Raw genomic sequence first — 12,237 nt, forward strand, 5'->3', positions numbered from 1 at the left:
GTTATTTGATTAAGTTGAGTGATGGATGAATGAATATGAATGAAAGATTGAAGCATTTAATTCCATGAAAGGAGTTTCCATGGTTGACAATGAAGGGAAGGTGGGTGTGAACTGTGGAGCGTGTCTCCTGGGCGGGTCCATCCCCCATCATTGCTCAACACAAAAAGAGACTTCAAGCCATCATAATTGGGGCTAGGGTTTCACTTCCTTAATTCACTTTCCAATCATTTTTTTAAATTGTGGCTTTCGATTTTCCTTTTTAATCAAACTCAATATCAATCAATATTTGTGAATTTAATTTTTTTATAGGTCATATCCTACGGCTAGGCTGTATAGGCCTCTTTGATATGAGAACATACAATACAAGTTAATAAATGACAGGACTATAAATCTATAAATACATAAGTTTGTTTGGATTGGGAAGTAAAAAGTTGTTTGGATTGGGTTGTAAAAAGTTGAGGGTCTGAAGAAGTGAAAGTGTGAAGATTTGATAAGAAAGTTGAGCCAATTTGGGTTGAGTTTGACTTGAGTTTGCATTGTGATATGTTAGACTGGGTGTGTGAAGAAAATTTATTGTAATACATGAATGATGTGATGATTGTAAGAATATTTTAAATTTTAATTTTTTTTTAATCGTGTAAATTGTAAAATTACAAATATACAGTTGTATATAAAAAAATAGAAAAAATTAAATATTAATTAATTTAAAACACATTTTAGTTAATTAAAATAATTTGTATTATATTATTTAATTTATATTATATATATATATATATGAAATATATATTTTTTATTCATATAAGAATATTAATATTAATGGTAATTTTTATGATTATTATTATTATAAAAAAGTTAATATATTTTAAAATTTAAATCATTAAAATGAATTCTCATTATTAATAAAGATTCATAAAAAGGAATTACATAAATACTTTCAATTTAAATTAGTATCTTAATTCAATAGTATAATATAAAAAAAAATATATAATTATTCTAAATTTTCGATATTAAAATCGACACTCATTAATAAAACAAAAAATTAATAATTACATTAATAAAATAATTATATTATTACTATTTCTATTTATAGAATTTGAATATTCAAATTCTCGTTAATAAATCAATATATGAATTATTATAATATGTGAATTTAATTCTATTATTTATAATTTTAAAATTTAAATATTCAAATTGATTTTATATTCTCATTAATAAATCAAAATCTGAATATTATAATATATCAATTGAATTCTATTATTTATATTTTTAGAATTTAAATATTTAAATAGATTATGTATTCTCATTAATAAATCAAATCTGAAATACTACAATATATTAATAATTCTATAATTTATATTTTAATAATTTAAATATTTAAATAAATTTTGTATTCTCATTAATAAATCAAATCCGAATTACTATAATACATTAATTGAATTCTATAATTTATATTTTTAGAATTTAAATATTTAAATAGATTTTATATTTTCATTAATAAATCAAATATGAATTACTATAATATATCAATTGAATTCTATTATTTATATTTTTAGAATTTAAATATTTAGATGAATATTGGATTCTTATTAATAAATCTTATTATAATATATAATTTAATTCTATTATTTATATTTTTAGAATTAAATATTTAAATAAATTTTCTATTCTCATTAATAAATCAAAATTTAGATTATTATAATATATAATTGAATTTTGAATAATATAATATAAATAAAATTACTATAATAATAGCCTATAATTTCAAATAATATATTTTATTAATTATGATTAATAAGATTTTTTTAATATTTCTAAAAATAAATACAAATAGAATATTAAATTAGAAAAAAAAACATAAAAAATCATAAAACACAAAAATTGTAAAATTTGGAAAAAAAAATATGATTATGCTTTACCTTAAAAGAACAGAATCGATTACCCACTATTTTTAGGAGTCTAATCGACTATTTCTTTACTTAAGAAAAGAACCTAATCAATTATGTTGAATATCTAAATAGCATAATTGATTAGGTCTGTTTTAACACACATCACATAATCGATTATGCTCCTAAAAATAGAGATTAACAATTATGTTATATGCTTAATCAATTATCAACTCTTTTTTAGAACATAATTGATTAAATCTTATGTGATTTTTTATGCATAATCGATTAAATTCTATGTTAATTTTTTTAGTATAATAATAAATAATTATCTGATTTTCATGCTACAAATATTATTCTGATTTTCATACTACTTTCAATATTTTTTTTGCAAAGTGAATAGGCCAATCAATTTTTAATCTGTATACACACGACTTTCTCTCTATTGCATTATTACAGTGATTTTAGGACTGCTAACACTCTGTTTTAGGACTACATTTCATGTGTAAGGTTAAATGTATGAAGGAACATTAAGACAAAGTTTATTGATTACAATTAGGCTAACCAATCTACGCTTTAATAATTGTTTGTATAGGTTCTCTTTGTAAGGTTATATTATAATTGGTGTATACAATTCTTTTTGTAATTCCCAATAAAATAGATATATCTCGAACTATTTGTATAAAAGTTGAAGCGGTTGAAGATCACACATCGACTAGAGATTAGAGTCTTTCATTGTATATAAGTGGGTGTAAACCTCATCCTCATGAACTGATTTTATGGGGTTGGGTTAGCCTTAAAGTCCACTTTGTAACATAAGCACCCTTAAAATACTCTAATTTATTCATTTTATTTTTTACTGATAAAAAAAATTATGTTATTAATATTTTTGTTTGGATGATTGAACTTGGTGTAAATAATAATGAGTACATAATTTTTTAGGGTATAGAATTTAAATTAATTCAACTTAAGAAAACCAAATTATTAAGGTTAAATGTTTTTCGTCTACATACAAAATAGTTTACTTTCTATACAAGTATTTTGGAAAATCTAAAATTTGGATTAGGAAAAAAACGAATTTGATAAAGAAATAAAAAACATATTTAACTAAATTATTAAATAATGATTGTTTTTACCATATATTTTTGAATATTTATTTATACCTTTTTTTCTGTATATCTCTCTGGTTTCTTTGTCTAAGGTGTCAAATTACATCATGTGTGGATGCATGTTTATCCATAATTTTTGGCGAACAGGTATCGAAAATAATTTAGCAATTGAGTGATTGAGAATGTGAAGGGTCGCATTCTTTCACAGCACAGGGGAGAGCAGAAGAGTTGGAGTATTATTGCTTTGGTCAATTTTCATTTAAACCAATTCGTCCTATCCTAATTCTTTCACTATTTTTCCACCATATTCCAGATACCTACCCATTTCTTTCAAATACAAAAATAAAACCTCACGTATAGATATACATTTATAGAATATTAAAAGAAAATTTTCAAATATTTTTTAAATAAATAAATAATCTTAATTAGTACTTTTACTAAACTTACTCACTGTCTAGATGATGTTGGCTCAAATTAAGAGAATAAACATCATTATGCAAATATTTGATACGACGCTAATTGAGTATTAAAGTTAGTGAATTGAATTAATCTAGGTTTCATCCATATAAAAACCATTAATAAATAAGGTTAGGTATAGTGTTTATTGATTATGTAATTATTATGGTTGGAGAATACTTTTATAGTTATATTTACTGTGTCTGTTTGTTTAAAGTAATTATTGAATGATATTATACACAATTATATGTAATTTTAATTTAATAATAATAGAATATTATGATTAGTGAATTTTTATTTAATTAGTTAGTAATTTGAAAAGATAAAATCTTTCTACAAATAATTTTTATATATGGAGTGATATAAATAAAAAAAAATATACGAAATATTTTTTTCTTACCATATTTTTATATATAAGTTGTGTGATCTTTGTTTTGTTTGATGATATTTGTGTTTTAGTTGATGGAACAATTGAAGAGTATGTATAGACCTTGTTAGATTGTGAATGTAGTGAGCCTTTGTCAACTAACTAACTTTATAATATATTATTGACATTTAAAACTTTTAGTCATGAATATAGTGAGCCTTGTCATCTAACTAATTTTATAATATATTTTTAACATTTAAAACTTTTAGTTATGAATATAGTGAACCCGTGACTGCTAACTATTTATAATGTTGTCTTTCTTAAAGATAATACGGGATTTTTAAAAGAATAATATTGTCTATTAAAAAAATTAATGAAGTTGTTTATTTAAAAAAGGGTGTGAATATAATTACTCTAAAGCCGAGAATTTCTTTTCACATCCTCGTTTTCGCCCATGAATAGTCCTTCAGAAGAACATCTTTAAGAACTATTTAGACAAACCTCTTTCAGTTCTTTCCCATCTTCATTAGTAGACAAATTTTCTAAGTTCATAGTAGCCTAAAGTCAAAGAATCCTTAAAAATTTTTTAAATGAAAGATACAATAAAACTATTAAACATAAAATAATTTTTTTTTAAAAATAATAATTAATCATTATATTAACTAAATTAACTATTATTTTAAAAATTTAAAAAATATTGTTATTTAAAATAATTTTTATTATTAATAAAAAATTTCATTTTACTTTTTGGTTACGGAAGTTTTTAAGTAACATACATGTTAAAAACATTAGATTAAAAAAAGAAAATGAAAAATGGAGAGTAATTATTATCACTATTATTATGTTATATTATTATATATACATACATCATTATTGAGTTATAAAAACATATTATAGGAATTGTTAAAAAAAGAATATAACTGTAAAGCAAATAGAATTGAGCCATTTATTAATTATATGAAACCGGTAGCCGCTTAATAGTTGTTCGTGAGCAGACCGCATGCTGACACATTTAGGTTAATCACGAGGATAACTTTGACTTCTTCCATCACGTGTGACAGTCACAAACTGTATCATCCATTAACATGCTTTATAGCTGCATTTACATGCAAATAACAATAAATCTTCTTCTTTTATGTAATCCAAATTATATTAATATATACACTCTAAGTTCTTGCAATGCAACAGTCCATGGTGATCACCTCATTGTGACACGTGTATCCTCATCTCTGACTCATGAAAGATTGGTGACCTACCTGTGGCAATAATGGTGGTGAATCAGCAAGGGTTATTTGGCGGCGGATTGAACATCATCAAAATATGAAGGTACCAAGTCCCAACACAGCAACAAAATGAGTGACACTTACTGAATGTGTGAGGAGAGAGCAAATAATAGAGATGAGTCACGTGAGGGAAGGTTTTGCATTGGAAAAGATACAATAATAAGTCAAGCTAAGGTTGGCCCAACTATTAATTAAAGAACCACATCACACCAACTAATTACAATAATGTGTTGAGTTGGCACAAAAATCAGATGCATGCCCTTCAAACTAACTTAGAACTTGGTAGAATGCAACCTCTTGGATCTTATTCATCAATATCACTGATTGAACTCATTCTTGCATAATGTGTTTCACTATCCCTTCATGCATGAAAAAACTCCTACCCTATATATATAAGTGCTTTCATTTCCCTTTTCCTCCGTGGCACTCAAAACTAGAGCTACCTTCCTTTCTTCTCTCTTTTTTTCAATCAAGGGAATACTTCTCAGCCATATTCCGAAACCATGGCTAACGATGCCCCTTATGTTTTTGCTGTTGGAATTCTAGGTATTAAGGCTAAAAATAATCCACTAGTGATCAAATTTAGTGGCAGAAAATTATTATGTTTAGTTTCAATCCTTTTCATTATTGATTTTCTATACATGTCTTAATCTTTTCAAGAGATGAACTGATATAACTTTCTGAATTTGTGAACGTTGGTTGTAGGTAACCTAGTCTCCTTCTGTTGCTTTCTAGCACCAGTGTAAGTAAAACACATGTTGGTTGGTTTACATTTGTCTGTGAATTTTGATGAAGCTATATATAGAACTAGTACTATAGTTCAGATAAAAATTGAATCATCACTTGCATATGGGTTTTGCAGACCAACATTTTATCGAGTTTGTAAGAAGAAAACCACCGAAAGTTTCCAATCACTTCCTTACGTTGCTGCACTCTTCACTTCAATGCTTTGGATTTTTTATGCTTACATAAAGACAGGAGAAATACTTCTTATCACCATCAACGCATTTGGTTGTTTCATAGAGACAGTTTACCTTATCATCTATATAACTTATTGTCCCAAGAAAGCTAGGGTGCGTATAAATATGTTATTACATTTATCCTTATCACACTTATTATGTCTCTGCCATTGATTCATTTGACACTATGATTGGACTTGCAGTATTTCACTTTCAAGATGATTTTCTTGTTCAACGTTGGAGTGATTTTCTTGGTTGTTCTTCTTACGCACGTCCTAGCAAAAGAACGAACAGCCCGTATTGAGCTTCTTGGATGGATTTGTGTAGTTCTTTCTACCAGTGTGTTTGCAGCACCTTTGAGCATCATTGTGAGTATATATATAGGATGATGAGTTTGATATTGTGAAATTTATTAGCTATAAAAAAAACAACTTTTCAAACATAGTTTAGTTATTTTCTGTCATGATTTACTGAATTCTTCTTTTCATTTGTATGTCTGTTATATACTTACTAGAAAAGAATAGTTATGACCATCTACTTATTTTTTTCCTTCGATTTCGTTCATACTTGATTTCATTAAAAAGTGTTTGTACAAATAGCAATGGTATACCTACTGATCAATCACAAACCATGCATGGTTGATCTTGCTGAATTCCAGAAAGTGGTTATTCGCACCAAAAGTGTAGAGTTCATGCCTATTACTCTGTCAGTGCTTCTCACAGTGAGTGCAATTATGTGGATGGCATACGGTATTCTCCTGAGGGACATCTATGTTACAGTAAGTACTCAAAAAATCCAACGTATAAAAATGACAACTCGTTCTGATTTCAGGGATATGCTGCATCTTTATTGATAAATAGTATTACTGTGTAACAATTCTTTCTTTTCTCTTATTTTATTTTTCTGCGACAGCTTCCGAACTTCGTGGGTATCACATTTGGAACAATTCAGATAGTGCTCTATTTTATATACAGAAAGCACAAGCCAGTTAAGGATCAAAAGCTGGCAGAACACAAAGACAATGTGACGAATGAAGAAAACGCCAACACAGCTGTGAGAAGTGTGAATCAGGGAGCAAACGCTGTTGCATTTGTTGACGTTGAGTTTGGAGAGAAGAAGGAAGTGAAGAAAGTTGAGGAAGCAGAGAAAAAACAGGACCAAGTTGGTAATTCTCGTGACAGAACAGAACACAACAACAATAGCAACAAAACAAGGGAAGCTAGCACTCAACTACAACACAGGGAGGGTTGAGAAGTTTAATGAAGGATACATGAGCACGTGTTATGCCTCTTTCTCTCTCTGCCACCATGTGTCGATGTTCAAACTGATGCAAAAAAACTTGAAGGGCTAATGGGAGCAGAAGATATAAGTCATACAATATACATCAATGTCTCTCTATATTTCTCTTTGCCTAGTTTCTGTTTTGTGTGATTTCTGTTCTGTTTTCTTTGTGTTACAATAATAAATAATAAAATAGAAGGTGTTCCCAAATGTTGTTCCAAGGAGATATTGCAGGAACCGATTGAATCTGCATACTGATTGATTACTGAATTTCTGTTTTTTCTTATTAGTGAATAAATTTTGTGGTGTTAAAGGGGCATTGGTGCAATAAATCAGCATAAGGATGCAGCAATGGCTAGAATAACTCATGATTGGAAGAATAGATTTAGTCCATGAAGAATTTGAAGCCCAGAATTCCAGCCACTAACCTTCCCAAGGAATCATTCAACATATTAGTATATCAGTGTGTGACTCACTATTAAACTTAAACCTTATTCATAGATATTAATAATGTTTGTTTGTTTACCTCATAGTGAGATATTTATAATAATAAACATTTTGTTTTTGTTAAATTAAAAATATTAATAAAAATAATAAAATAATTCATATTTTAGTATATATTTTCTTTAATCAGCAATAAAAATTTAATAAATAGGAGTACTCGGGTTACTCCAACCTATGTACAAAAATTTCGAGGTTTCCATATAAAATACCAAAACATAGCCGACATATAATTTTGATAAGCTTAAACCTCTTTAAAAAACATATGGATGTCAATACATAAATCAAATTATCTATCAAGGAATACAACAACTTAGTCCAATTCATATACATTAATACACCAATCAGAATTAGAGAAATTTGACTTTGGAAATTTATAACTTACCCATGTCCACGCCTTTACTTGGGCAAAGCAAACACGCCATATTTTAAAAGTTTATATTACTTTTTATTTATATAAATAAAGGCTCTATATATATATTTGTTTTTTTCTTGCAATATGTTAATATAAGGAGTGTGCCTTGGTAATTCCAGGACAATGCATGTAGATAATGTTACTAAAACAAACAATTATAGCGTAACATGTTAACATATTTAGTTTTTCTGTTTTAAGTTATTGGCCTTTGTTTGTTTGGCCCAATTTTCTTTTTCTGTTTCAGCTAGGTCTTAGTCTTTTCTTATATAAACACCATGTATTTTACTCTCTAATACATAAGTAAATAAGAATTTCTTTTGTATTTTTTTTTCTCTACTTTTTTCTCTTTTATGCTTAAGTCATTGTCTCTTTTTCATTTGCAATTAGGGTTCATCAGACCTTCCTTTCTCCATTGTGATTTCGTGTGATTACATGCGCTCCATTTGATGCACCACATCAGACAAGGAATATTCATCTTCATTAACTGTAATAGAACAAGTTAAAAAAAAATGAAAGAAAGGGTGAGTACTAAGCCTAAATTGTTTAGTAAGTTACCGACAAGAAAAATAAAGTAAAACAAATTTAGAATTAAACTTTGCCTTCCATCCCAAATATGATTACATTTTACAAGGGTATTTTTGCTTTTCCACATATGATGGAGGTGCATGTGAAAATTATGGGGTGCAAGAAGAAGAGCCCATAATGTATTGGATTTGAAAAGAAAATTTAAAATCAAAATAAAGTTACAATTTATGCTTAGTACTCAGGTGGTCTAAACTAGAAAAAGTAAATGAAATAAAATATAAAGAGAAGCAAAAAGTGTGAGTTGACCCAATCTAAATATGGATATGGTTCAAACAATGTTGAAGGAGATTAATAAGAGATCTTGTCATAATAACTCACTAAACTAAACTTTCGGGACACTTAAATTCAAACAATACCCTTAAAAATATTATTTAGTTAGTAATAAGTCAATTTATCTATAAAACGTGATTAAGGTATAATTGAGTCTTCTTTTGGACCTTATGCGGGGTTCATAATAACAAGGATTCAATCAAATATGTATAAATAATTATACACCCAAGTGACAGAGATAATTTTTTCACTCTTATGCCTACATATTCTACTCAAATTGATTTGAGCTTCGAAGTTTCTTTGTAGGTTCACTCCGTCATTTGGTAGAAGTGGAAGGACTAAAAAACTGAAAAACAAATAAAATTAAAACCGAGAAGACCAGAAACGGAAAGAAAAAAAGTTATTATAGAAAAAAATCCAGTTGTGAAATCAATTTTTTATGCTTTACAAAATAGTCAAAAAAAAATTATTTTGCATGTAATAAGTTATGTGGTATAGGAATAAGGATGAAAGATTATGGTGATAAAATAGTTGTTATATAGAGTAATTGAAGAGATGGAGGGGAAATGGATATGGATAAGAAGAGAGGATGGGAAAGGTGGTCCTTAGACTATTCATTCTCCTTCCAATTAAGTAAGCACAAGGATTTCTCCACCACAGACGTTTCATCTTCATCACCACCCTAAAAAGCTTCTGTGTGCAGTAGGATTTGGTCGCTATGTGAGTAGATGATATGATAAGATGAATAATCAGCAAACTTTATGCTGTGCCAACTATCGGATTTTGGTCTGATCATTGCTACAACTTTTAGGTTATTCTTTTACACATTCCACTTTCTACTTTTCAACTTCTACTATTTCGATATGTATACGTATGAGAACCACTTAGATTATACATATCAATTTTTTGTTTTATATTTAATATTCTTATTTATGATAAGGGACAAATCGTTATGAATAATAATATAAAGCATCTTTTTGTAGCTATTCTGCATCCAACTACTCTTTGTTATCTACCTTAACTTAAAAAGAGTGTACAATAATTTATAGACTAACATACACATATTGATATTCCAAGAGAGTAACATGACATTTTAAATAAGTTGTTTTATACCTTTGCAATCTATTCGGGGATACAAGTGTAACTTATTATTTAAATTTTTTAAAGAATTTAGTCCACACTTAATTTAATCCTTGAAATAAATAAAATGGGCACCATGTTTTCTAAAACTACAAATTATCAATAGATTTATTTTCTAAAATTATAATTGTCAATCAAATATTTTAGGATAATAAAGAGTGGCGAGTTGTGCGGGCTGGCTCGCAGCCAAAAGAGAAAAAATGTGGGACGAACTGTCTATTTCAACCCAGTGGTCCGTTTAGGGTCATTTTGCATAACCCACCGTTTGTGTTGGATAAGTGTGGGGCAGGCTAGCCCGCATAATCCCCATATTTTAAAACTTTAAAAGTTTCTTTCCCACCCTCATAATTTCTTCTTCATTCTCATATTCTCAAAATTTCTAAAGCTATTCATTTCAAATCCTATAATCTTGAATACAAATTTGTATTATGGATTATGCAATTTGAAAGATTCTGGAATTCATTTCGGGAATTCAAAACATTCTGGAATTAAAGAAAAAAATTCAATGAAAAATTTCGAAGGTTAATTTGAATATTTTTTGAAGTACGAGAAAAAGAAGAATAACTTGTTTTTATTTTTAGTGCAGAATAACTTGGTCTATATGGAGTCAATGTCTTGGCTTGGTGTGGCGTTAGTGAGTCACAATGATCCACTGTTAAATTTTTTTCAGTTTAGGCTGTGTAACGCCCTTGATTCTGTTAATGATGTTTGGAGAGCGATTTGGATTGCAGTAGTTAGTGAGATTTAGAAGCACAAGAATAATGTTATTTTCAAAGGGGGTGACTACAATATAGAATTGTTTGCTATGATTCAATTAAAGGTTTGATCTTGGGTTACCTCCAAGTCACACTCTGTTTTTTTTCTCTTACTCTGACTAGTGCTTTGATCCTTTGGTTTGTACGAGGTTGGTTAAGTGATGTAATTTTTGTTGGGTAGTACAAGAGTTGATTTTGTGAGGTTTGATAGGATCTGTATAAGGGTTGGACCACCCCTGAAGTGGTTTATATTTAATTTATTGTTTATTACTGATAAAAAAACGAGGGAAAAAAGAAATGGATGGAGGTGCAAGAAGAAACTATCCTCAATTTCTAACTCATAACACCTTCACGAGTCAATTTAAATGCAATAGTCAGACCTTAGTCTTTTCATACTAAAATTTAAATATTGTATTTTATATATATATATTATTTTTAAATTAAAAATAATAATAACATGTTTACATATATTATCTTAAAAAAAATATTTAATAAAATAATTTATTATTCAATTTATTAGTACGGTTAAAATTCTAATTATGGAAAATAAAAACATTATTATAATTTTTTTTAGTCATATCTTATTACTCATGTGTTTTTATTTCTAAAATTATTTTTTATTTAATATTTTTTTATTTATAAATATTTATGATACATAAATCTCAAAATTCCCTTGGATTTCAAAGGTGGGTGAATAAAAGAGATCTCACAATGATGGTTTAGAATGAGTTAATATATAGTAACCACACATTCAAAATGTGAAAATGATTTTGTAACCCTTTAAAACGATCATTATATACTTTTTCCCACTTTTTAAATTGTAGTAACTATTCTTTCTTACTGACTTTCCGCCTTGGTGACTTTACAGTGTGGTTAGTTCACACTCAAGACTTCAAGCTCTCCAAGTTTTCGAGATTTGTGTTTAAATAAAAATAAATATGAATAGAAATATTTTTTAGAACCATATAAAACAAATGTAGATAAATAGATAGAACGAACAATATTGATTTCATATCTTGTGTAAAAAAAATGTTATAGCTATATAATCAACTTTTTATATTATTTTGTTATTTTTATAAATAGACTAAACTTACTGATTAATTTTATTACATTTTTTTCAATTAAAAATGTCATTAAGTTACTTGTTAATTTTTTCCTATACGTTCTACTAATAAATCTGTTAAATAATTTTTAGTTTAATGTCGCACACTACTTAAAAAAAAATAATAAATA

At 27.5% G+C, this 12,237-nt stretch overlaps 1 protein-coding gene across 1 annotated transcript; it reads left to right on the top strand.

Moving 5' to 3' along the window:
- Window positions 1-5,269: 5,269 nt before the first annotated feature.
- On the top strand, window positions 5,270-7,548 carry LOC137812587 (bidirectional sugar transporter N3-like). Its single transcript, XM_068614674.1, has 6 exons — window positions 5,270-5,644; window positions 5,804-5,840; window positions 5,961-6,171; window positions 6,261-6,425; window positions 6,716-6,835; window positions 6,970-7,548. The coding sequence occupies exons 1-6, from the start codon at window positions 5,602-5,604 to the stop codon at window positions 7,306-7,308; spliced, it is 915 nt and encodes a 304-aa protein (XP_068470775.1). The 5' UTR covers window positions 5,270-5,601; the 3' UTR covers window positions 7,309-7,548.
- The last annotated feature ends 4,689 nt before the right edge of the window (window positions 7,549-12,237 follow it).

Source organism: Phaseolus vulgaris, chromosome 2 (genome assembly GCF_000499845.2).
Source record: "Phaseolus vulgaris cultivar G19833 chromosome 2, P. vulgaris v2.0, whole genome shotgun sequence".
Taxonomy (NCBI): Eukaryota; Viridiplantae; Streptophyta; class Magnoliopsida; order Fabales; family Fabaceae; genus Phaseolus; species Phaseolus vulgaris.